The sequence below is a fragment of the Rhinatrema bivittatum genome, chromosome 19 (assembly GCF_901001135.1).
Source record: "Rhinatrema bivittatum chromosome 19, aRhiBiv1.1, whole genome shotgun sequence".
Taxonomy (NCBI): Eukaryota; Metazoa; Chordata; class Amphibia; order Gymnophiona; family Rhinatrematidae; genus Rhinatrema; species Rhinatrema bivittatum.
In genome coordinates this window covers 18,710,288-18,734,580 of record NC_042633.1, presented here as the reverse complement: position 1 = coordinate 18,734,580, position 24,293 = coordinate 18,710,288, and the positions used below count along the sequence as shown (strand labels likewise).

The 24,293-nt window shown below is 44.5% G+C and overlaps 1 protein-coding gene across 3 annotated transcripts in view; it reads right to left on the bottom strand.

Moving 5' to 3' along the window:
- Window positions 1–24,293, bottom strand: part of LOC115080769 — a 110,685-nt gene that overhangs the window by 64,247 nt on the left and 22,145 nt on the right. For all 3 annotated transcript variants that reach the window (XM_029585166.1, XM_029585168.1, XM_029585167.1), the window contains exons 6-7: window positions 12,455–13,544; window positions 332–433 (exon numbers count right to left, since the gene is read on the bottom strand). In XM_029585166.1, coding sequence (XP_029441026.1) covers window positions 332–433; window positions 12,455–13,544 — 1,192 coding nt within the window. The remainder of the gene's footprint in view (window positions 1–331; window positions 434–12,454; window positions 13,545–24,293) is intronic.

Below are 24,293 nucleotides of genomic sequence, written 5' to 3'. Positions count from 1 at the left end.
CACCTGCCCCAGTCAAAAGCCTTCATTGTGACAGCTCCGTGGGTGTCTCTGCCCCTTTTCTCCCCAACTCTTACATTGGCCATACGAGTCCTCTCTGTCTCCGCACTGCCTTCTGTGTGCCACACAATCTTCTTATTTACGTAGTTGTGCCCTGGCATTTGAAAAGGTTGGGAAACACTGCAGAAAGTGAAGCTTGTGACTGGCGCTGCGAGTTTACAGAAATCTGAAGAAAAAGTCAGCCAAGAATGCCTTCATCCAACCCCCATCGGAAATGACCAACCTACAGAAGGGACCAAGAGGTGGGGGGTAAGCACAAGTGAGAGATACCTACCTCCTGCTTGATGGCATCCTCAGGAATGAGCGAAGGTGGTGCCAGATCAGATAGAGGGGAGCCCTCAGTTGCACGCACAAGACAGGAAGATATCAGGAATCCCTGCAGAACAAATAAAAAAGGGGGATTTAGGGAGGGCCTGAGAGCCTCACATATGGCTGTAGTACTGGGGGATCTTCACCTACAGCTTTATTTATTTATTTATTTATTTATTTAATTTTATATACCGGCAACCGTTTGCACATCGTGCCGGTTTACAAGTAACTTACAACAAAAGATATATAGGCGTAGCCTTTACAGAGAACGGTGTATAACATAAACGCAGTAACAGAATAAATAACTAAATAACTAAAGGGAGGGATGGAGGGGGGTAGTCGAGACAAATGGGGGGGCAGGGGGAGGGTGCAAACAGACACAGGGGGATAAGATATGAATTGGGATTCGAGGGAGAAATATGTACACTTGTTATATACAAAATTGTATGAATCATTAGAAGGGGAGGGTATTGGGTGTAGGACCTGAACGGGGGATGTTGGAGAGAGATGAGGGTTGGGCTAGCATGTTAGTTGGTGGAGCTGATGAGGAAAGGGGGTATGCTTGGAGGAAAAGCCAGGTTTTGAGTTTCTTTTTGAAAGTAGGTGTGGAGGTTTCGGTACGTAGGTCAAGAGGCATAGAGTTCCAGAGGGAGGGGCCTGCAAGGGAAAGGGCTCTATTGGTGGTGGAGATGAGTCTAGTGGATTTTATGGAGGGAGGGATAAGGGTTCCACGGAGGGAAGCACGGGTGGGTCTTGTGGAGGTACGAGGGAGGAAGGGTGGGTTTAGCCAGTTGTAGTGTTCGTTAGTAATACTTTTGTGGATGAGGGTGAGGGTCTTGTAAATAATTCGTGAGTGAATGGGAAGCCAGTGGAGATCAATGAGGGTGGGAGTGATGTGGTCTCTCTTATTGACATTGGTGAGGATGCGAGCAGTAGCGTTTTGGAGGAGTTGTAGAGGTTTGATGTGGGTAGAAGGGAGTCCAAGTAGGAGAGCATTACAGTAGTCAATTTTTGAAAAAATTATGGATTGGAGTACTGTACGGAAATCGGAAAAGTAGAGAAGGGGTTTGAGTTTTTTGAGGGTTTGTAGTTTGAAATAGCAGCTGCTAAGGATAGATTTGATATATGGTTTGAAGGTTAGTTGGTTATCAAGTATAACACCCAGGTTTCTTGTGTCAGAGAGAAGGTTGGGGGAATGTAGGGTGGAGAGAGTGGGTGTGGCTGCATGTCTAGAGGAGACGAGGAGGAGCTCAGTTTTTTGCGGATTGAGGGCTAGGTGCATGTCAGTGAGGAGCTGGTTTATTGAGGCGAGAATGGTGTTCCAGTTTTGGATAGCAGTGAGAACAGAGTTTTTGAAAGGGATGAGGATTTGCACATCATCCGCATAGATGAAATGTGTGATACCAAGGTTGGAGAGGAGGTTTGTAAGGGGGAGCATGTAAATATTAAATAAGGTGGAAGAGAGGGAGGATCCTTGGGGAACGCCACAGTCGAGATTAACAGGAGGGGATGTAAAATTGTCTGTGAGGACTGTGTAGGTACGGTTTTGGAGGAAGGACTTTATCCAAGAAAGAGCAGTACCTGAAATTCCTATACTAATGAGGGTGTTGATGAGAATGTTGTGATTTATGGTGTCGAAAGCGGCGGAAATATCTAGCATGGCAATGAGGTAGGAGTTACCGGCATCCATTCCTTTGATGATTGTATCTGTAAGGGAGAGGAGTAGGGATTCCGTACTAAGGTGTTTTCGGAAACCGTATTGTGTTGGTAGGAGTATATTGGATTGTTCTAGGTATTCAGAGAGACGGGAGTTTACTAGTTTCTCAATGACTTTGGAGAGGAAAGGGAGATTGGAGATAGGACGGAGGTTAGATAGATTGGAGGGATCAAGGGAGGGTTTTTTTAGAATGGGTTTGACCACAGCTTGTTTCAGTGAGTTAGGGACCAGGCCGTGTTCTAGGGAGCAGTTCACGATTTTGGAGAGTGTGGTGGCTATTGTTTTAGGAATAGCGAGGAGAAGTTTAGTTGGGATGGTTTCCGAGGGATGGGAGGAAGGTCTCATCTTTTTTAAGATGTTCTCTATTTCTAGAGTTGAGGAGGGTTCAAACGAAGGGAGGATGGTGGCTGTGTGTGGGGTGGGGGGGGGTTATGCTGTTGGTGTACTAGGAGATGCTGAACAAGGAGATGCTGAACAAGGAGATGCTGAACAAGTACTAGGAGATGCTGAACAAGGAGTTTGGTTCCTTCACATATGGCTACAGTACTGCCAGGAGCATGGGCCCTTTGTATCTGTGGAACAGAGCTCCTGCAGGTCAGCCCGCAGGATACCGTGACCTTCTGGCATGCTATGGATAAGAAGGGCCACCAGGAAGCGGACATATCTTTGAGTGGCACACATTAGTTCCCATGGGATTAAATGGGGAAATTTTATGGTCAGCGTTCATGTACTACCTAGACATCTTGGTAGGGTTATATAAGGCAGAACAAACATGAACATAAATTCATGTTGACATATTGCAGGTAACAGTTGGGGTTTATATAACCCTTTGGATTGTCAGTATGGACATGTATAGTAGTGATTCTTTAGCACATATGGCAAGATGGAAACGTATTTCCTGTTGGGATGTTGACTGTAGTGGTTAAATCATGCAGAGAAAGATGAGATCAAGTGATTTGCTTATATGTTATGAGGAACAGTGGTAAGTGAAGGAACTCAAAAATGAAATTTCAGACCTATTAGAAAAAATGTGTAACCTATCATTAAAATCATCCATTGTACCTGAAGACTGGAGGATAGCTAATGCAACCACAATATTTAAGAAGGGCTCCAGGGGCGATCCAGGAAACTACAGACCAGTGAGCCTGACTTCAGTGCCAGGAAAAATAGTGAAAAGTGTTCTAAATATCAAAATCACAGAACATATAGAAAGACATGATTTAATGGAACAAAGTCAGCATGGCTTTACCCAAGGCAAGTCTTGCCTCACAAATCTGCTTCACTTTTTTGAAGGCGTTAATAAACATGTGGATAAAAGGTGAAACGGTAGATGCAGTGTATTTGGGTTTTCAGAAGGCGTCTGACAAAGTTCCTCATGAGAGGCTTCTAGGAAAAGTAAAAAGTCATGGGATAGGTGGCGATGTCCTTTCGTGGATTGCAAACTGGCTAAAAGACAGGAAACAGAGAGTAGGATTAAATGGACAATTTTCTCAGTGGACCGGAGTGGGCAGGGATCTGTATTGGGACCCGTACTTTTCAATCTACTAGATAAATGAAGCTTGACTGACGTGCCGCAAATGCACAGTAGAGAGCAACTCTACTGCGCATGTGCGGGCAGCACGTCGGTCAGAACGGAGCGTGCCTGAAAAAAAAAAATGGCGCTGGGTCCTTAGGAGCAGGAGAGGCGGCGGCGACGCGTGCGAGGGACACCCCCCGTGTGTGCCGGTTGTGGATGAGATGGGAGGGGAGTGAGTGAGGGGAGGGAGGAGAGAGTGAGCTGAGGGGAGGGGGGAGGGAGAATAGAGGGGGGAGGTGAGAGGGAGGGAGGAGAGAGTGAGGTGGGAGGGAGAATGAGGGGGAGGGAGTGGGAAGGAAATGGACCGAAAATTTTTTTTAAATGTAGCCCGTTGTTACGGGCTTAACGGCTAGTATATTTATAAATGATCTGGAAAGAAATACGACAAGAGAGGTAATCAAATTTGCAATTGATACAAATTGTTCAGTGTAGTTAAATCACAAGCAGATTGTGATAAATTACAGGAAGACCTTGTAAGACTGGAAAATTGAGCATCCAAATGGCAGATGAAATTTAATGTGGATAAGTGCAAGGTGTTGCATATAGGGAAAAATAACCCATGCTATAGTTACACACAGGTCGATACAGTAACGTTGAGTTAAAGATTCCCGGTCTGTAACAAGCTGGGAGCGCACAATACAGACGAGTAAGGCCATCCAGCGATACAGTCTCCAGTTTCACGCGTCCTTAGCGCTTCCTAAACCCTTTCTCCTAAACCCTTTCCGCACCCAGCATGTAAATGAACGAAAAAGCTGTATAATGAAGGAATTAGCTATTCCCCTGCGATACTGTAACGGGCGCTGATATTATCTCCTCCGTAACCCGCTGTTCTGCCGCGGCCTTAACCTGCTAGTTTACCGCCTCCCCCTAGTAGGAGTTAGTGTAGTGTAGTGTAGTGTAAAAACATTGCTTACCCGCCCTGGTCCCGTCCGGTCTCCTGCAGCCCCGTCCGGTCCCCTCCTCCCGAAGCAAAAAAAAAAACAAACGAAAAAGTAGCAAGGCTTGGGCCTGCTATGGTAAGTGTAAAAAGTGTAAAAAGTGTAAAAAACAAAAAACCTGTGTGTTATATAAAAAAATAAAACAATTTTAAATACCTGTCGGAGGGCCGTGGGTCCAGGCGGCCGGTGGGCAGCCATCAGCGGCATCCGGTAGTCCCTTCTCCCTTCCTCCCTCCCTCCCCTGCCTGGATGAGCGCCAAAATCGCACCCCGTGACGCCAAACGTCGTGACGTCACGTCTTCAGCGGCCAATTGCACGATTTTCCCGTGCAGGCGGCCATCTTTATTTTGCTACCTACCTGCCTGCCCGATTGAACACACTGCCACTACTCGCTCCCCGGATCTCGCTGCCGCCCCTGGATCCTGCTGCCGCTGCCCCCCCCGGACCCCACTGCTGCCTACCCGCCGCTCCCGGATCCTGCTGCCGCCCCCCCGCTGCCGACCCGCCCGTGCGATTTTGGTGCTCATCCAGGCAGGAGAGGGAGGGAGGAAGGGAGAAGGGACTACCGGATGCCGCTGATGGCTGCCCGCCGCCCACCGGCCGCCTGGACCCACGGCCCTCCGACAGGTATTTAAAATTGTTTTATTTTTTTATATAACACACAGGTTTTTTGTTTTTTACACTTTTTAAACTTTTTTACACTTCCTGGTGCCTGTCATTTCAAATGTCATTTGAAATGACAGGTACCAGCGCACCCAGGTTACTGTATAGGCGCTGTTACAGCGCCTATACAGTAAAATGGGTTGCGCGGGCATAACCCTTCCCTAACGCTTCACAGCCGCGGCTTGCATTTGCATGCGATTAGAGGAGAGTATCGGGGAGTTAGTGAAGAGAACTGTGCGTGCGGGGAGGAAGGGTGCGCCTGACACTGCCGCACTGTTTTTACCGCGGCCTTACTGTATCGAGCCGACAATGTTAGGTTCCATATTAGGAGCTACCACCCAAGAAAGATCTAGGCGTCATAGTGGATAACACATTGAAATCGTCGGCTCAGTGTGCTGCAGCAGTCAAAAAAGCAAACAGAACGTTGGGAATTATTAGAAAGGGAATGGTGAATAAAACGGAAGATGTCATAATGCCTCTGTATCGCTCCATGGTGAGACCGCACCTTGAATACTCTGTACAATTCTGGTCGCCGCATCTCAAAAAAGATATAATTGCGATGGAGAAGGTACAGAGAAGGGCTACCAAAATCATAAAGGGAATGGAACAGCTCCCCTATGAGGAAAGGCTGAAGAGGTTAGGGCTGTTCAGCTTGGAGAAGAGATGGCTGAGGGGGAATATGATAGAGGTCTTTAAGATCATGAGAGGTCTTGAATGAGTAGATGTGAATCGGTTATTTACACTTTCAGATAATAGAAGGACCAGGGGGCATTCCATGAAATTAGCAATTAGCACATTTAAGACTAATAGGAGAAAAATTTTTTTCACTCAACGCACAATTAAGCTCTGGAATTTGTTGCCAGAGGACGTGGTTAGTGCAGTTAGTGTAGCTGGGTTCAAAAAAGGTTTGGATAAGTTCTTGTAGGAGCAGTCCATTACCTGCTATTAATTAAGTTATTAATTAAGTTATTATTTAACTTGGCATCATCCCTAAAAATCTTAAACATGCCATTATCAAACCCATTTTGAAAAAACCTACACTTGACCCATCCGACCTCGCCAACTTTCGCCCCATCTCGAACCTGCCCCCAATAGCCAAAATCCTAGAAAAGTCAGTCAATCGACAATTAACCGAATACCTTGACGAAAACAATAATCTCTTGCAGTCACAATACGGCTTCCACCGACATCACAGCACTGAGACCTTACTCGTCTCTGTCTGATTACATCCTCAAAAGCCTTGACAAAGGTCTCTCACATATCCTGATCCTCCTTGACATTTCTTCTGCCTTTGACACGGTCAACCACAAAATATTAACAGAACGCCTCACTGACATTGGCATTACAGGCTCAGCCCTCCGATGGTTTCAATCCTACTTTAGGACAGGCAATACAGTGTCCAAATAGGCAATTGTAAGTCCAAACCAATCCCCCTTGCACAAAGTGTTTCACAAGGCTCTTCCCTTTCCTCCACTTTATTCAACATTTATCTTCTCCCCCTCTGTAACCTTCTATCCAAGCTTGGCCTCCCGCACGTCATCTATACTGATGATGTGCAAATCCTTATACCTGTAAATGACACACTTCACAAAGCCACAGAGACCTGGAACTCCACCCTATCGATCATTAACACTCTCCTGACAAGCAACTTCCTTGCTCTCAACACTGCCAAAACAGAGCTTCTCTACATTGCACCCCAAAGCATTTCCCCACCCCTTCAGTTAAACACCCCCTTCTCCGCCACTGCCTCCACCCAACATGTGCGCAGCCTCGGCATCACTATAGATAACCACTTCACCTTCAAAAAATTAATTAATAATACAATCAAAGCCTGTTACTTCAAACTTCACTTACTCAAATAACTGAAACCCCTTCTACACCTCAGCGACTTCCGCACCATTCTACAGGCCTTCATTCTATCCAAAATTGACTACTGTAGTGCTCTGCTCCTAGGACTACCCAAAAGCACGCTACAACCACTTCAATTACTCCAAAATGCCGCTGCCCGGATCCTAACACCCACAAACGCGACCACATCACCCCTGTACTGCAACACCTACATTGGCTTCCTGTTACTGCAAGAACAACATACAAATCTCTCACCCTCGTACATAAAGCCCCTCCACAACCAAAATATGCACTGGCTAGAAGAACACCTTACTTTTCACAACACAAACAGACCCACAAGACACCAACACAGAGCAACACTGCATATCCCATCACCCAAAGAATCTAAGCTCAGCTCCACTAAAGCTCGGGCACTTTCAATTAGCTGCGCCCGCCCTTTGGAACAAACTCCCCCCCTCACTACGTCAAGAATCATGCCCAAAAAAATTCAAACAGAACCTGAAAACCTACCTTTTCAAACAAGCATACTCTGAACAGCACACCTCCCTCCCATGACGTCTATTCTCCCCCCTGTCCATCACGATAATCTTGTAAATAATGATATTTTTAAGCTTCATATTTTATACTTTATGCCTTATAATTTGTAAATCGTTCAATTTTACCCTATCTGTATATTCACATGTTCATTGTTTCACTGTAAAGCGCTTGTTGCTGATTTTCTTTTAATGTGAACCGATGAGATGTTCCCAATGTTCATCGGTATATAAAAACTTCTAAATAAAATAATAAAAAATAAGTTCACTTAGAGAATAGCCACTGCCATTAGCAATGGTTACATGGAATAGACTTAGTTTTTGGGTATTTGCCAGGTTCTTATGGCCTGGATTGGCCACTGTTGGAAACAGGATGCTGGGCTTGATGGACCCTTGGTCTGACCCAGTATGGCATATACTTATGTTCTTATAAGATCTCTCCTGTTTATTGCTTATTCCATAACATATAGATATGAAGTTGGCATGTTTCCGTTGTGAAAGTGATGGGGAATGCATAAATTATATCTTTATAGGTACGAGTGTTTCTATGTTGGGTTTGTGGTAGCTATAGGTGGTTTTATTAGAGTAATTTTGGCGTGTACGTGCTTGTGTCATCACGTGGTTTGAGTCATCTGGAGTCACGCCCACCTCCCATATTTTAAGAAATGTCAGTGTCGGTATTTCAGACGCTATTGTTTTGAAGACTAAAATAGTCATGGTGATAGAAGTTTTTGGAACCATTGTAGCAGCATATTAGATGCTGTGGTTAGGCATTCATTGATTGGTTCATGTATTTTCAACCTGAATGGGTGTGGAAGCTTGTGGTTGACAGAAGTAATTATTTTGGTGGTGTGCCAGGTCAGTTTTCTATTAGCATACAGTTGGCTTTTGTTTTTTTATTTTTGATTTAAAAACATAATGTAGTTAAGACATGATGTGATTGTGTTTCCTTTATAGTGCACGTTTCCCCTGATGAAGCCGTAGTGGCGAAACAAGGGTCCCTTGTTGGGCAAGGTTTCTATTCAGTGCATCTACTGGGAAGAATATTGATCCAGCGGTTACCATAGGAGGAGATACAATTGATTTATTATGAAAGACATCTTGATTTCGGGCTGATTGGAAGTAGTACACAGTACTTTGGAGTTTATCTGCAGGAATATGCGCCATCTTAAGTTTTGGACTAGATAGTAGCGTATTTTGTCCATTTATTCCATTCACCATCATAAGAAATATGAAATGAATCTACATATTGGAATAAGAACATATTGACATGTAGATTGTACACATAAGCATGTAAGATTTTGTGCAGTTAATGGACTATATTAGATGGATAAAATAATCAGTTATTTCAATGATTGATGTAATCAGCTGTAACATCATGTATAATTGGTATTAAAAAATGTTTTGTGGTAGCATAAGAATTATAGGTTGATGTCCCTTTGTCCATAATTATTGATGGTATATACTTATATGTACCAATCTGTGGATTTTGTGTGTGAAGTATGTTTTTAAGGTATGGATGAGGTGTGAATGTGTTGTGTGTGGTATTTCATAATATTAATGTTGGCATTTGAATTGTGCTATTTGGTTGAATAAATATAGACTCTCGTTAAGTTTATTTGTGATATCTATTGTGTATGAGAGTCACTTGTAAAATTCATCCACATTTAATTTACCTTTCAGAGATATACCCATGCCCAAAATGATATTCAATGGTGATGATTCAGAGGAACTGAAACAAATCTCACTGAATCTTGAAGATGTAATAGGGCAAACTGACAAACTAAAGAGTAGCAAATCACCTGGACCAGATGGTATACATCCCAGAGTGCTAGAAGAACTGAGAAATGAAATTGCGGACCCACTATTGGAAATTTGTAAACTATCAATAACATCATCTATGGTACCTGAAGATTGCCAATGTAATGCCAATTTTTAAAAAGGGGTCAAGGGGTGATCCAGGAAATTACAGACCAGCGAGTCTGACGTCTGTGCCAGGCAAAATGGTAGAAACTATCATAAAGAACAAAATTGCTGAACATATAGATAATGGGACCAAGCCAACATGGATTTAGCCAATGGAAGTCTTTGTTCACAAATCTGCTACAGCATTTTGAGGGTGTAAATAAATATGTGGATAAAGGTGAGCCAGCATTTGACAAAGTCCCTCATGAAAGATTTCTTAGGAAATTAAAATGTCATGGGATAGGAGGCAGGGTCCTATTGTGGATTGCCAACTGGTTAAAAGATAGAAAACAGAGTAAGGCTAAATGGTAAATTTTCCCAATGGTGAAAGATGACTAGTGGAGTGCCCCGGGGATCTGTTCTAGGAACGATGCTTTTTAACATATTTATAAACAACCTGGAAATGGGAACAAGTGAGGGGATCAAATTTACTGATGACACTAAATTACTCAACATTGTTAAATCACAAGAAGACTGTGAGAAATTGCAAGAGGCCATTGAAAAACTGGGAGACTGGGCATGTAAAAGGAAAATTAAATTTAATGTGGACAAGTGCAAAGTGATGCACTTAGGGGAGAGTAACCAAAACGATAGCTACACAATACAAGGTTCCACATTAGGAGTCACCACTCAGGAAGAGGATCTAGGTATCAGTTGAAAATACGTTGAAATCTTCTGCTCAGTGTGCAGCAGCAGCCAAGAAAGCAGATAGAATGCTAGGGAGTATTAGGACAGGAATGGAGAATAAAACAGAGAATATCATAATGCCTCTGTATCGCTCCATGGTACGACCTCATCTTGAGTACTGTGTGCAGTTCTGGTCACCACATTGCAAGTGAGATATAGCAGAATTAGAAAAGGTAGAGGGAAGGGCGACCAAGATGATAAAGGGGATGGAACAATTCCCCTAAAAAGAAAGGCTAAAGAGGTTAGGACTCTTCAGCTTGGAGAAGAGATGGCTAAGGGGAGATATGATAGGCCAATCCACCCCTGACCTCTATCGGGGGATCGGGCATCCCCCGGTGGGCCGGTCGCTCCAGTCACATGGTCTGCCGTGCGCGGCCGTGACAGAGCCGCGCTCAGCAGACCATGTGATGTGTCCTGGGCAGCGAATACCTGGGCCGGTCGTCCTCGGGAATCCGCTGCTGATAGAGGTCTATAAAATAATGACTGGAGTGGAACAAGTAAACGTTAATCAGTTGTTTACTCTTTCAAAGAGTACAAAGACCAGGGGACACACAATGAAGTTACTGGGTAATATATTTAAAACTAATAAGAGAAAATATTTTATTTTTACTAAATGCATAATTAAGCTCTGGAATTTGTTGCCAGAGGATGTGGTGAAAGCTATTAGTATAGCTGTGTTTAAAAAGGGTTTGGACAAGTTCCTGGAAGAAAAGTCCCTTACCCATTATTAAGGTGGAGCTTCAGAAATCCACTGTTTATTCTTGGGATAAGCAGCTTGGAATCTATCAAACCCTAAGATCCTGCCAGGTACTTGTGACCTGGATTGGCCATCTTGTTTCTCCCTTTTCTCAACCCCCAATCTTTCATTGATCACACTCCTATTTTTAACATATTTGATAATTATATTTTGTAATACATATCCCATTTTCCCCTCATTTGTTGTATTTATTACATTGTATCCATTTTTTTTAGTTAAAATTGTTATATGTAAACTGACGTGATGGCATTGCTAAATATCGGTATATAAAAGCAAATAAAATATATAAATAAATTGTTGAAACAGGATACTGAACTTGATGGACCTTTGGTCTGACCCAGTACAGCATGTCTTATGTTATGTCCCAGCATATCAAGAAGCACTGGGAGATGCTGGGCCGAGAGGGAAGCCTTGGAGTTAAGCAGAAGTGCAAGGAGAGAGCCTGAGAGTCAGGCATCTAGCTTGAGTACATGACCCAGGAAGATTGTGCAGATCTTGCTCATTGGCATGTAATAATTAGGTTGAGCCTACCCTCCAAATCAGGAAGAGATAATCCTCACTGTATTAATGCTTTGCTGCTCACTGGCTTATTGCATCAGTGCAGCCAAGGATTCCCACACATTCTCCGTATAGGATTTAGACAGTGGGCTTAGCCATGCTAGGGTTCCATACACAGGAGGCGGACTGCTTTCAAAGGAAAGGAGGCTCAGGAACAAGGGATCATGGAATGGGGGTGGAACTCAGGAGTAATCTGAGGAAATATTTCTTTACAGAGAGGGAGGTGGATACATTCAGCGGCCTCCCCATGGAGGTGGTGCAAACAAGGACTGTATCGGAATTCAAGAAAGCACAGGGGCTCTCTGAGGGCGTGGTAGGGATCGTAGAGTTGAGAAGTTAGTGTGGATGGGCAGACTAGATAGGCCCTATGGTCTTTTTCTGCTGTCACTTCTCTGTTTCTAATGATTTTAAGATATTTAATTTTTTTACATTGAAAATTCCATGATCCATTGGGAAGACCTCATGGTGCCTCCTGGATACTTAAGATCCAGGATTAACATTTTCTTTGGGTTGGTCCAGACACTGGAATTTATTCTACAGGTACCTTTTTTTGTTTTATAAGACAACAGATAACAATCCCGGATTGCAAAATTTGATGGAGATAAGATGTAACCTCTAATGTTTAACTCAGGAGTTTTTCAATGAAATGTAAAATCAAATTGAATACTTATTTTGTTTGTAATTCATCCTAGCATTTGACTGTTAATTTGTTTAACTCCTCCAAGAATAAACCTATCAGCAGCACATCGATTTCCCCAAGCTCTTCTTGCCTTCTGCTTTAGTTTGGGCACGTCACCTGTCTGAGGCCACATATGACAACACAATACATTCATTATACAGATTTACCTGCTGGGAGCTTGTTGGGGTACTGTCGGTTGCTGCCCCAGCCTCCTGTGCAAGGAATGGCTTATTATCCTCCAACACCAAGCTGCTGTCACTAAGAACCACCTGAAGGCAGCGGTGCAAAGATAATGATGTGCCCATTCGGTCCATCAATGCCAGACGCTTGGCCTTCACAAAGGCACAGATGCTGTCTTCTGCAGACTGGTTCGTGCCTTGCTCTCTGACCCACAGCTCCTTGCGCGGATGCCAGGTATCATAGTAATACTGGAAAATCTCTGCAGGGCAGACAGCAATCAGTTTCATTAAAGAGTGGTTGTAGATACTGGGGGAGAGGGAATGGGCCAGATCATGCAGGATGTTCTTTATCTGAACTTCCACTATTGAGTCCAGATGAGAAATTTTACTGTACAGAAGCTCCAAGACCAATGACATACAGTATCTCACTGAGGTATAAGGTACCAGGGCTGCTATGTCCAGGGGATCCTCAATCTCTGGGCTCACTGTTAAGTACTTGACAAAGATGTTGATCTTGGGGATGCTCTGCAACATGGAGACCATGAGAAACCTCAATGAATCTGATGTGCCTTTCCTTGCGAGGCAGTAGGCACACACCTTCCATCCCATGCCCTCTTCACAGAAGATGGCGTACAAAGCAAAGCCTGGACTGAAATCAGCAAGAAGGTCCACATAGAGGTGCTCAGCGAATCGATGGGCAAGGTCCTGCATGTGGGATGTCATGAGAAAAATGTTCTTCACAAATCCTTTGTCCTCCACAAACACCAATCTGACCTTGGCTCCAGGATCAGAAATGATGAGGGAACCCAGCTCTGTGAGTACCTGGGTCCGGTCCTCAAAGGCATCAGAGCAAAAGCGTTGGAGTCTCTTCAAGTCACTGAGTTCCAGAAACTTCCTGGAAATATCATTCACAAGCCTAGTGGGAAAGTCTTTGGCAGTAGTCAGTCCACACTGCTTCATTTCAGGAAGGAGGGCGGTCTCTGGCAAGTCATGGTCATGATGGAGAATGACATTAGTGACAATAAGCTTGTCCTTCTGGGGACCGAGTCTCAGTTTAATGACTGCTGGACACTTTGTCCTGGGCAGAAATAAAGGAACTATTAAGCAGTTTATACATACCTCTTGTCAATATTATCATTGATTGCCAATTTATAATCTATATCCTCAGTATCGTTATTTTATTTATTTATTAAACATCTTATTCTGCGAATCCATCTATGCCAATTACAATCAAACATACTTTATATATATATATTTTTCTTTTTTAAACTCTTTTCATATACTAGAAAATCTCTATATTCTTTTATGTTTTAACTTCCTGGGTGAGAAATAAAAGGAAAGGAAATTATGTGACTATCACTTCCATAATCATCATAACTATTGCCATTAGATCCATGAATATCAGAGGCTTAAACAGGTACTAGCATAACCATCTTCTCTGTATTCATGTCCACCAGGTACCAAACTCGAGTCTCCCTTAAATTCATCATCAATAATAGCACAAGTGCTCTCTAATCATCATGGCCAACATCACGTCAATGCCGGCTCTCATGACACCAACCATGTCACCAAAAATGTAAGACTCATGCTGTCTTCTCCACATACTCATGACCATCAATTTCACGCCAACCATCTGGGCCTCCTAAACTAAAAAGTAAGGAGAAATTTAGACTTACCTTATAATCGCCTCTCTTTTGCTTTCTGCTAACTAGTCCAGAACGATTGGGTTGAGCCCCTCATCGAGTTGATGGAAACAGAGAAAAGAAAATTGGTTCTTACTTGCTAATTTTTGTTCCTGTAGTACCACAGATCAGTCCAGACTCCTGGATTTTGCCTCCCTGCCAGCAGATGGAGACAGAGAAACTTTCACTGACACTGTACATAACCCAGTGTGCCACCAGCAGTCCCTCAGTATTGACCAGTACCCAAGCCAAGATGACAGCAACCATAAATTTCTAAGCAAACTCCCTCCCCTCCAACAAGCCAGAAGAAGGTGAAGTTGCCCAAGAAAACAATGGAAAACATGTTTCCCAAATTTAACATAAGTGATCAGCAGTGAAAACCTCCAACAACTCTGCACTATTTACAAAGCAACAGTACGAGCGGCGGACTCTCCCCCCCCCCTAGTAAATGGGCGGGTCTCTGGACTGATCTGTGGTACTAAAGGAACAAAAATTAGCAGGTAAGAACCAATTTTCCTTTCCCTGTACGTACCCAGATCAGTCCAGACTACTGGGAAGTACCTAAGCTCCCCTTAACTCGGGTGGGACATGGAGAGTTCTGCTTGTAGAACACTCTCACTAAAGTACATGGAAGCCTGAGCCCCTACATCCAAGTGATAATGCCTAGCAAAAGTGGGCAATGACTTCCCAGTAGCCGCCCAGCAAATTTCATGTGGAGACACCTGCTGTGACTCAGCTCAGGAAGTCGCCTGAGAACACATGAAGTGCGCCCCTAAACCGCTCCCCCCCCCGGCAGCAGGCGCCCTTTAGAAATGTAAGTTGACTCGATCACTTCCTTCAACCACCACACAATTGTAGCCTTAGATGAATTATTTCCCTTATTTGGACCACTCCACAATACAAATAGGTGATGCAATCTATGGAATCATAAGTGACCTTTAGATACCTCAATAATACATGCCTCCAATCTAAGTGCCTAAGCTCCCCCCTCCCCTTGCATGAGGAGTAGACTAATACAAATCCATAAAAGCTGAAAGCTCTACTGTCTCACTAAGATGGAAGGCTGAGACAGGCAGAAAAGGTGGCACCATGCATAAAGATACCCCCGAATCAGACATCTGTAGGAAGGGATCTCAACATGTCAGCACCTGAAGCTCTGAAATTCTCCTGGCTGAACAAATAGCCACCAAGAAAACAACTTTAAAAGTCATGTTTCTAAATCATAGCTCTCTTTAGTGGTTCAAACTGAGCCTCACACAATCCTCTAAGGACTAGATTCAGATTCCAAGATGGACAAATGTTCCGCTCCTGAGGACGCAAGTTCTTAGCTCCCTGAAGCAACCATAGAACATTTGGATGTGCGGACAGAGGATACCCTTGCACCTTACCCCGGGGCAACCCAATGTCGCTACCTGTACACTCAGAGTTAAAGGCCAGTCCCTTTACCAGAACCTTTCTGTAGAAAAGCCAAAATATGTGACACTGTAGCTTGAACATACTGAGGCTACACTCCAACAGCAGACCAGGGCCGAAGATCCTCCAAATTTGCACATAAGTCAAGGATGCAGAAACTGGAAAGAACCACTTCGGAACATCCCCTCCATCTCAGCTGTCTCCTCTCAGAAGCGAAACCGCGATACAGAAGTGAGCCACCTGACCCAAAAATATTGGGTCCTGGTGGAAAACAGTCGAGCTATGACCAAACCTCAGTGGCCCGTCTATGGCCATGTTGATCTGATAATCATGGTCGATGTAGCCACTCTGGAGCTACCAGGATCACGCTGCCTGGATGTTTCTCTATCTGCCGCAATCCTTTGTCCACCAGAGGCCACGGGAGGGAAGACAAAGAAGAATCCCTCGAGTCCATGACATCATCAGAGCTTGATTCCTTTGTACGGTGTTCTGTTCAGGGGCTGTAAAACCGTGATGCTTTGGTATTCTCTTTGGTCGGGATATCCCCATTTTCTGTGAATGAGACACATCGCTGCCTCAGACAGCTCCCATTCCTGGGGTCTAACTTTCTCAGACTGATAAAATCCGCCTGAACATTGTTCACTCTGGTGATGTGAGATGCTGCCAGCCGTTCCAAGTGCTGTTCTGCCCAGAGAATCAATTCCCGGACCACTCAAGCTGCTGCCTGATTCTTGGTTCCGCCTTGACGGTTGATGTAGTTCATCATCATCGCATTATCTGATAGGATCTGTACTGGATGGCCGTGCAACCTTGGCAGACAGGCAAGCAATGATAAATGCACCGCTCTCGACGCTAACCGATTGATAGGCCATGACGCCTCCTGTTTCGACCATTGGCACTGCACCAACTGATCTTGCCACACCACCCTCCATCCAGAGAGGCTGCATCGGTGGTGATTATCCAATTCGGAATCTCCAGTTCCACATCACGCTCGAGATTGGTGCAAATAAGCACCATGAAATACTGTCCCTGGCCTCCCCTCTAACGGAAGAGGAAGATGAAACTCCAATTCCAGTGGGAAAAGAGCCCCCTGCAAAGGTTGCATATGTGCGAATGCCCAATGCATTCATTCCAATGTCAATGCCATAGAACCCAGACCTGAGCACCGAAAGCTCTAGCAGAAGCCTAATCTGACTCTGCAATTTCAGCAGTCTCTTTCCGTGAAAAAAACTCTCTCCGCCAGTGTGTCAAACTGAGCTCCCAGATACTTCAGAGTTTGTAAGAGGACTAAATGGCTCGTTGCTAGGTTCATCCATCCTGGAGACTTCAAGTGCATCTGTACCTTTGTTGACAGAGGTCATTTGATTTTGCACGAATAAGCCAGTCATCCAGATATGGATACACCAATACAACCTCCTTTTGCAATGCAGCTACCCCCACCACCATCACCTTTAAAAAAATTCACCTTTTTGCTCTGTCAGTATTACTGAATGGCGAGTTTAATTTAAAAAATATGGGGTAAGCAATCTTCTAAATTCAGAATTGAGTCTGCAAGTTTTGTCTTCCGTTGGAGTCATAAGGAATACTGAATAAATTCTAAATTCTAAATGTTTATTCTTTGACTGGAACCAGACATAATGCTTTCAGCCTAGCAATTTGCTTCAGGTAGTTAGCACTGCTGATTTTGTTTTGGTTGAAAACATGCTGATACTCTATAACTCTTTTATAACAGAGGGGCTCTAGGGCATAGCCATATTATGAGAAACCCAGGACCCATTGGTATATGGTTTGTTTGATTTATATTCTACCTTTCGGCACTTCAAAGCAAATTTAGGCACTGCAGGTATGTGGTTAAGTGGAATCCCTATTTGTAATATTCTTAAGGGTGGCCACCTATTGGCTTCCACAAAAAGAGGATCTGAGAGATACAGTGGTGCAATAGTAAAACCGATTTTAAAGAAGAAAAACAGCGACCCACTTAACCTGAACAACTACAGACCAGTATCAAACCTACCCTTAATTGCAAAATTAATAGAAAAAACTATACAAAAGCAACTAGCAGAACACCTAGATAGCAATAACATCCTATATCCCTCACAACATGGCTTTCAAAAACACTATAGCACAGAGACACTCCTACTTGCGCTAACAGATAACATCATGAGGGGATTTGATAATGGTAAACATTACATTCTAGTGATGCTAGACCTCTCAGCAGCGTTTGATACGGTAAATCACAACATACTTTTAAATAGACTAGAAGAAATAGGATTAAACAACAAAACAATCAGCTGGTTTAGATCATATCTAAGCAACAGATACTTTCAAGTGCAAATCAAGGATTCTATCTCAGACAAAATAGACCTCCATACAGGAGTACCACAGGGATCCGCCCTATCTGTTACACTTTTCAACATATACCTGCTACCATTATGCCACCTGTTAGCTGGTCTGGGAATCACACACTATTTATACACAGATGATATTCAATTAATTGTGGGAAATATGAGCTTTGCCAGCAAGCCATTTCATCAGGGTTTAAACACTAACTTCCCTTCTCCCTGACCTTTGCCTGACTAAAGCATCACTTGTGCTTAAGCCTCTCTGCCTAGGAAAGGATACCTGACTTCATGTATTTCTCTGGCTTATAATTAATCCTGATTGCCTGAAATAAGGGCTGGGTGTTCCCTAGTCAGAGGCAGGACAAAGTCAGGAGGTATAGATTTCAGCAGCCAATGAGATGATCCGTGCACACCCCCTGAGCCAAAGCCAATAGTGTAGGGACTCGTCTGTTGCTATGGGGAAAGTAGCCAATCATGTAATGACACATCATCTGCCTTTGTATGAATGTACAATAAAAAGAAGAGCCTCGTGAGGGCTCAGCCCTTCTCTCTTCCTGCCTGCCATGAAAGCTGCCTGAAGTGTCTTCTTTGCCTCCATACTCTACATTAATATTACCCATTGATGATACAATTGAAAAGACATTAAACATAGCGAACATGTATCTAGATATTATCAAGCAGCTACTAAACCAAATGGAGCTAATGATTAATATAGAGAAGACAGAATTCCTACATTTAGAACGGAAAAAAAATATGGAGATCTCACAGAGCCCTATAACACTCAATAACAACAAACAAATAATACTAGCAGAGAAAGTACGGAATCTAGGAGTAATAATCGACACAGAACTAAGCCTAAAACCGCATATATCCCTAAAAGTAAAGGAAGGATACGCCAAACTCATGGTCCTCAAAAGACTTAAAACACTTCTAACAGCCAACTTTCGATCAATACTACAGGCATTGATATTCGCAAGCACTGATTATTGTAATGCCCTTCTACTGGGTTTACATACACTTCACTAAGACCACTGCAAATCTTGCAAAACACAGCCGCAAGAGTCCTAACTGGCAAGAGTAAAAGAGACCACATCACTGAAACACTGGCTGAATTACACTGGCTTCCCATTGAACAAAGAATACAGTACAAAACGCCATGCACCAAAGACAAATTAATACACAACGAAAACGCAGACTGGCTAAACACGGCCCTTCGTGTACACATCCCCAACAGAAACTTAAGATCAGCCAACAAAGCACTCCTAACTACTCCATCAGTCAAAACAGCACGACTAACCCAGGTAAGAGAGAGAGCATTAGCCCTAGCGGGACCCATACTATGGAACTCCATGCCCCTGGAGTTAAGGTTACAAAGAGAAAACAAAACATTTAGGAAAAATCTAAAAACCTGGCTGTTTTAAACAAGCTTTTCAAAAAGAGAAGGGAGAATAGAAACCAGGGAAGCGCAAGGAACACCCATACACACAACAGTAATCACCAAGTGTGTAGTTTTTGTTTTAATAGAGAGCGCATCACTAAAGGATAAGTTACAATTAGAAAACGAGTCTTGTACTCAAAACTGCTATAGAATTGACCTGGACATGATGTTTTTCACATTTATCAATTTACATTTATTAAAAACTATGTTACCGAACCTTATGGCACCTATGTAAACTGAAAGATGTTAATTGCATTACTTTATGTGCCTTACTGTAAACCGTTGTGACGGTACCCACCTTAACGACGGTATAGAAAAGATTTTAAATAAATAAATAAATAAATAAAATAGATGTTCCTGGAGTTGATGTCCTACTTTTTGAAAAGTCATCTTTTGACCTTTGGATCTTAAGGATTGAGAAGTATAATGAATACTTAAGACTGTAACTTCTAGAATCACAGTATTGACTATAAACTCTATAAAAAAAAAAAAAAATATGGCCCTAGGACTAACCTTTGGGGTTTAAAAAAATTATTTTAGTTCTTCAAAAATTAGCATTCTTCTGAAAGGCAATTTAAAATTGTAGCACTTTAGACTAACAGCCAGTGTCATAACCATAAAAGACTTCTAGCTCTTCCCCAAAAAGATATTAAAATTGAATTAACCCTTACAAAGTCATTTAGGCCGTCCGATAGGCATGCAACTACTGTTTTCAGCTGGATCAGATCCTTCAGTTGAAAAGTTTCTTAATTTTGAAGCAGAAGTGCTTTTAAGACATAACTCGAACAGATTGCCACTTGCTCTACAAAAACAACTTGAGAGAAATCATACTTTAATAATTTACTTCCTTATCTAATCCTTGAGACAGATGCTTTTTCCCAGAGGGATAAGTTATGGTCACCATCGGAACCACTGTATTAAACCGGAGCTTTTAAAATAAATAATCTAGGAAATCTGAAGAAAGTGAGCTTAGAGATATATCTCGTCTGAAACAAGTTTCAGGAATGTGTCCTTCAGATTAAACAATAATAATTAATTCCCGATGTAGTGGAATGGAGAAACTACTTACCTGATAATTTAGTTTTCCTTAGTGTAGACAGATGGACTCAGGACCAATGGGTTATGTGCTCTTCTGCTAGCAGATGGGAGACGGAGTCAGATTTCAAAGCTGACATCACCCTAGATATATCCCTGTAGTGACCTCAGCTCCTCAGTATCCTCCTCGAAAAGCCATTGTGGACATATATATATTGGCTAACTACAACAAACTTGATTAAAACTTGATTCAAGGTGGAGACCACTAGTGCACTTAACCAGCGTAACGCTGACACCAGTCGTATTGCAAGTGCTTTGGACTAGGGGTAGGCATTAGCTTACCCATAATTTGTATAGCATCGAATTTTGCTTCTCAGGTTCTTCCTTGGCACTTCTCCTGGGCAGCCGTGGGCGGGATGCTGAGTCCATCTGTCTACACTAAGGAAAACAAAATTATCAGGTATGTAATTTCTCCATTTCCTAGCGTGTAGCCAGATGGACTCAGGACCAGTGGGATGTACAAAGGTTACAGCCTTTGCAAGGGCAGGAGGCTGCCCATGGCCCACTTAGCACTGCCCTTGCAAAGGCTGCGTCTTCTCGGGCCTGGACATCCAGGTGGTAGAACCTGGAGAAGGAGTGTAGGGAGGACCACGTTGCCACTTGACAGATCTCGGCGGGCGACAGCAGTTTGGCTTCTGCCCAAGATACTGCCTGGGCCCTAGTAGAATGAGCCTTAACCTGCAGGGGTAAGGGCTTTCCTGCCTCTATGTAGGCTGCCTTGATTACTTCCTTGATCCAGCGAGCTATGGTCGCTCACAAGGCTGCTTCGCCTTGATTCTTCCTACTGTGGAGAACAAACAAGCGATCTGTTTTGCACACCGGTTCCGATTGTTCCAGGTATTGAATCAGGAGTCTGCAGACATTTAGATGGCAAAGAAGGCGGGAGTCTTCCAAGTCCTTATGTTCATTCGGAGATGGTAGGGAAATGGCTTGGTTCAAGTGAAACTCTGAGACCATTTTCGGTAGGAAGGAGGGGACGGTGCGAAGCTGTATCGTTCCTGGAGTGAACCTAAGGAACGGGTCCAGACAGGATAGTGCCTATAGCTCAGAGATGCGACGGGCTGAACATATTGCCACCAGGAATACCATCTTCAATGTTAAGAGGCGTAGTGACAGACTGCGCATTGGTCTGAAGGAAGCCCCCGCTAGAAAGTCCAATACCAGACTGAGGTCCCAAAGGGGAACCAGCCACTTTAGGGGTGGTCGAAGTTACTTAACCCCTTTTAGGAAACGGGCCAAGTCCGGATGAGCTGATAGACAGTTTCCGTTCACTTCAGCTCTGAAGCAGGAGAGGGCTGCTACCTGAACCTTGAGGGAGTTGAGTGACAACCCTTTCTTCATACCATCCTGTAGAAATTCCAGAATCATGGAAATCTTGGCCGTTCACGGGGATACCCCACGGTCCTCACACCAGGCTTCGAATATCCTCCAGATCTGTATGTACGCCAGAGACGTTGAGACTTCTGTGCACGGAGCAGGATGTTGATCACGGCCTTCCAGTAACCGTGCTTCTTCAGGCGAGTCCTCTCAATGGCCAGACCGTAAGAGAGAATCAAGACGGATCTTCATGAAGGATCGGGCCCTGCTGGAGAAGGTTCCTGTGTGGAGGTAGGTACAAAGGGCTCCCCGCAAGGAGTCTTTGCATGTCTGCGTACCATGGGCGTCTTGGCCAATCCGGGGCCACTAACAGAACTAGTCCCCTGTGGTGTTCTATTTTGCGGATGATCTTGCCCAGTAGAGGCCATGGGGGGAAGGCGTACAGTAAGTCCTCCTCTGGCCAGGTCTGGACGAGGGCGTTGATTCTTTGGGAGTGAGTCTCTCGTCTGAGGCTGAAGAACCTGGAGACTTGGGCTTTGAGAGGTGTGGCCAGTAGGTCCATGGCTGGGGGGGCCCCAGCGATTTACTATCAGTTGGAAGCCTCTGGTCGACAGCGCCCATTCCCCCGGGTCCAGGCTTTCTCTGCTGAGGAAGTCCGCTGAGACGTTGTCTTTCCCTGCGATGTGGGAGGCCGAGATCCCCTGTAGGTTTACCTCTGCCCATGCCATGAGGGTGTCTATCTCCAGAGACACCTGCTGGCTCTTGGTTCCTCCCTGGCGGTTGATGTAGGCAAACGTTGTAGCATTGTCCGACATCACTTGAATCACTTGCCCTTGGAGCATGTGGCTGAAATCGCAGGCATGTTAGTCTGGCTGCTCGAGCTTCCAGGTGGTTTATGTTTCATCTCGCCTCTTCCTTGTTCCATTGTCCCTGGGCCATCAGTTCCTGACCGTGGGCGCCCCACCCTCGGAGGCTCACGTCTGTGGTGAGCACGATCCAGTTCGGTGGGGATAGGCTTACTCCTCTGCTTAGGTGGTCTTCCTGTAGCCACCACTGAAGCTGAGAACATACCTCTGCTGGTTGGTGGAGACGAATTGAGTAGTCTTGGGACAGTGGGTTCCAGCTTGACACTAAGGAGCGTTTGAGTGGCTGCATGTGAGCTCGTGCCCACGGTACAACCTCCAGGGTTGATGCCATGAGCCCAAGGACTTGAAGATAGTACCATACCTTGGGGCACGTAGTGGTCATCAATCGCCGTAATTGCTCCATCAGTTTTTCTCCTCCTCGGGGGAGGGAGGAAGACCTTGTTCTGTTTGATGTCTAAACGGGTCCCCAGGTACTCTAAAGGCTGAGAGGTCTGCTCTTGACCGTGTTCACGATCCAACAGCGTTCTTGCAGTAGGTTCTTGACTCTGCTGGTCACCTGCAGGCTCTCTTCTGAAGACTTCGCCCGGATCAGCCAGTCATCCAAGTAAGACTGTACCAAGATCCCTTTCTTTCCTCAGTGTTGCCGCCACGACCACCATAATTTTGGAGAATGTTCTGGGGATGGTTGCCAGGCCGAAGGGTAGCGCTTGGAACTGGTAATGGTGTCCCAGTACCACAAAGCGTAGAAAACGCTGGTGGTCTTGATGGACTGGGATGTGAAGGTAGGCTTTGGAGAGGTCCAGGGAGGTTAGGAACTCTCCTGGTTGTACTGCCATTATGGAGCGGAGAGTCTCCATGCAGAAGTGTAGTATCCGCAGATGATGGTTGAGGTTCTTGAGGTCCAGGATGGGTCAGAATGATCCCCTCTTTCTTGGGAACGATAAAATAGATGTAATAACACCCTGTATTTTGCTGGGGTGTAGGTACCGGAGTTATAGCCTTCAGACTGAGTAGTCTTGTCAGAGTGGATTCCTCTGCTAGTCTCTTGGTGTGGGAGTGGCAGGGTGATATCATAAATTTGTCCCAAGGGATGTTGCGAAACTCCAGAGTAACCTTCTCGAATGATGTTTAGTACCCATTTGTCAGACGTGATTTCGACCCATCGTTGGTAAAAGAGGGAAAGTCAACCCCCTATTTCCTCTTCCTGTGGATAGGTCAGCCCATTCTCATTGGGAAGCTCGGGTTGATCCTGCCCCCAGACCTGTTCCTCTCTTGGTTTGTTGGTTCCGAAAGGACTGGGAACTCCCAGAGGGACAAGGTGCCTGGAACGATGAATTCCTGTAGAGTCAAAAGTGTTGGGAGTCTCTGCCCCTAGTTCTTCTGGGAGAAGGATGCTGGGACCTTTTCCCCTCTGTCTTCTGGTAGCCGAGGCACTGGAAATTCGCCCCACTTGCTGTCTAATTTCTCTAATTTGCTTCCGAACAGGAGAGATCCCATAAATGGCATTCTTGTGAGGTTCGCCTTAGAAGTTGCATCTGCAGACCAGTTCCGCAACCATAACTGCCTTCTGGCCGCCACTACCGAGGCTACTCCTCTTGCTGAGGTATGGACCAGGTCTGAGCTTGCGTCCATCAGGAAGGCTGCGGCAGGTTCAATCGCTTCTCCAGCATATGC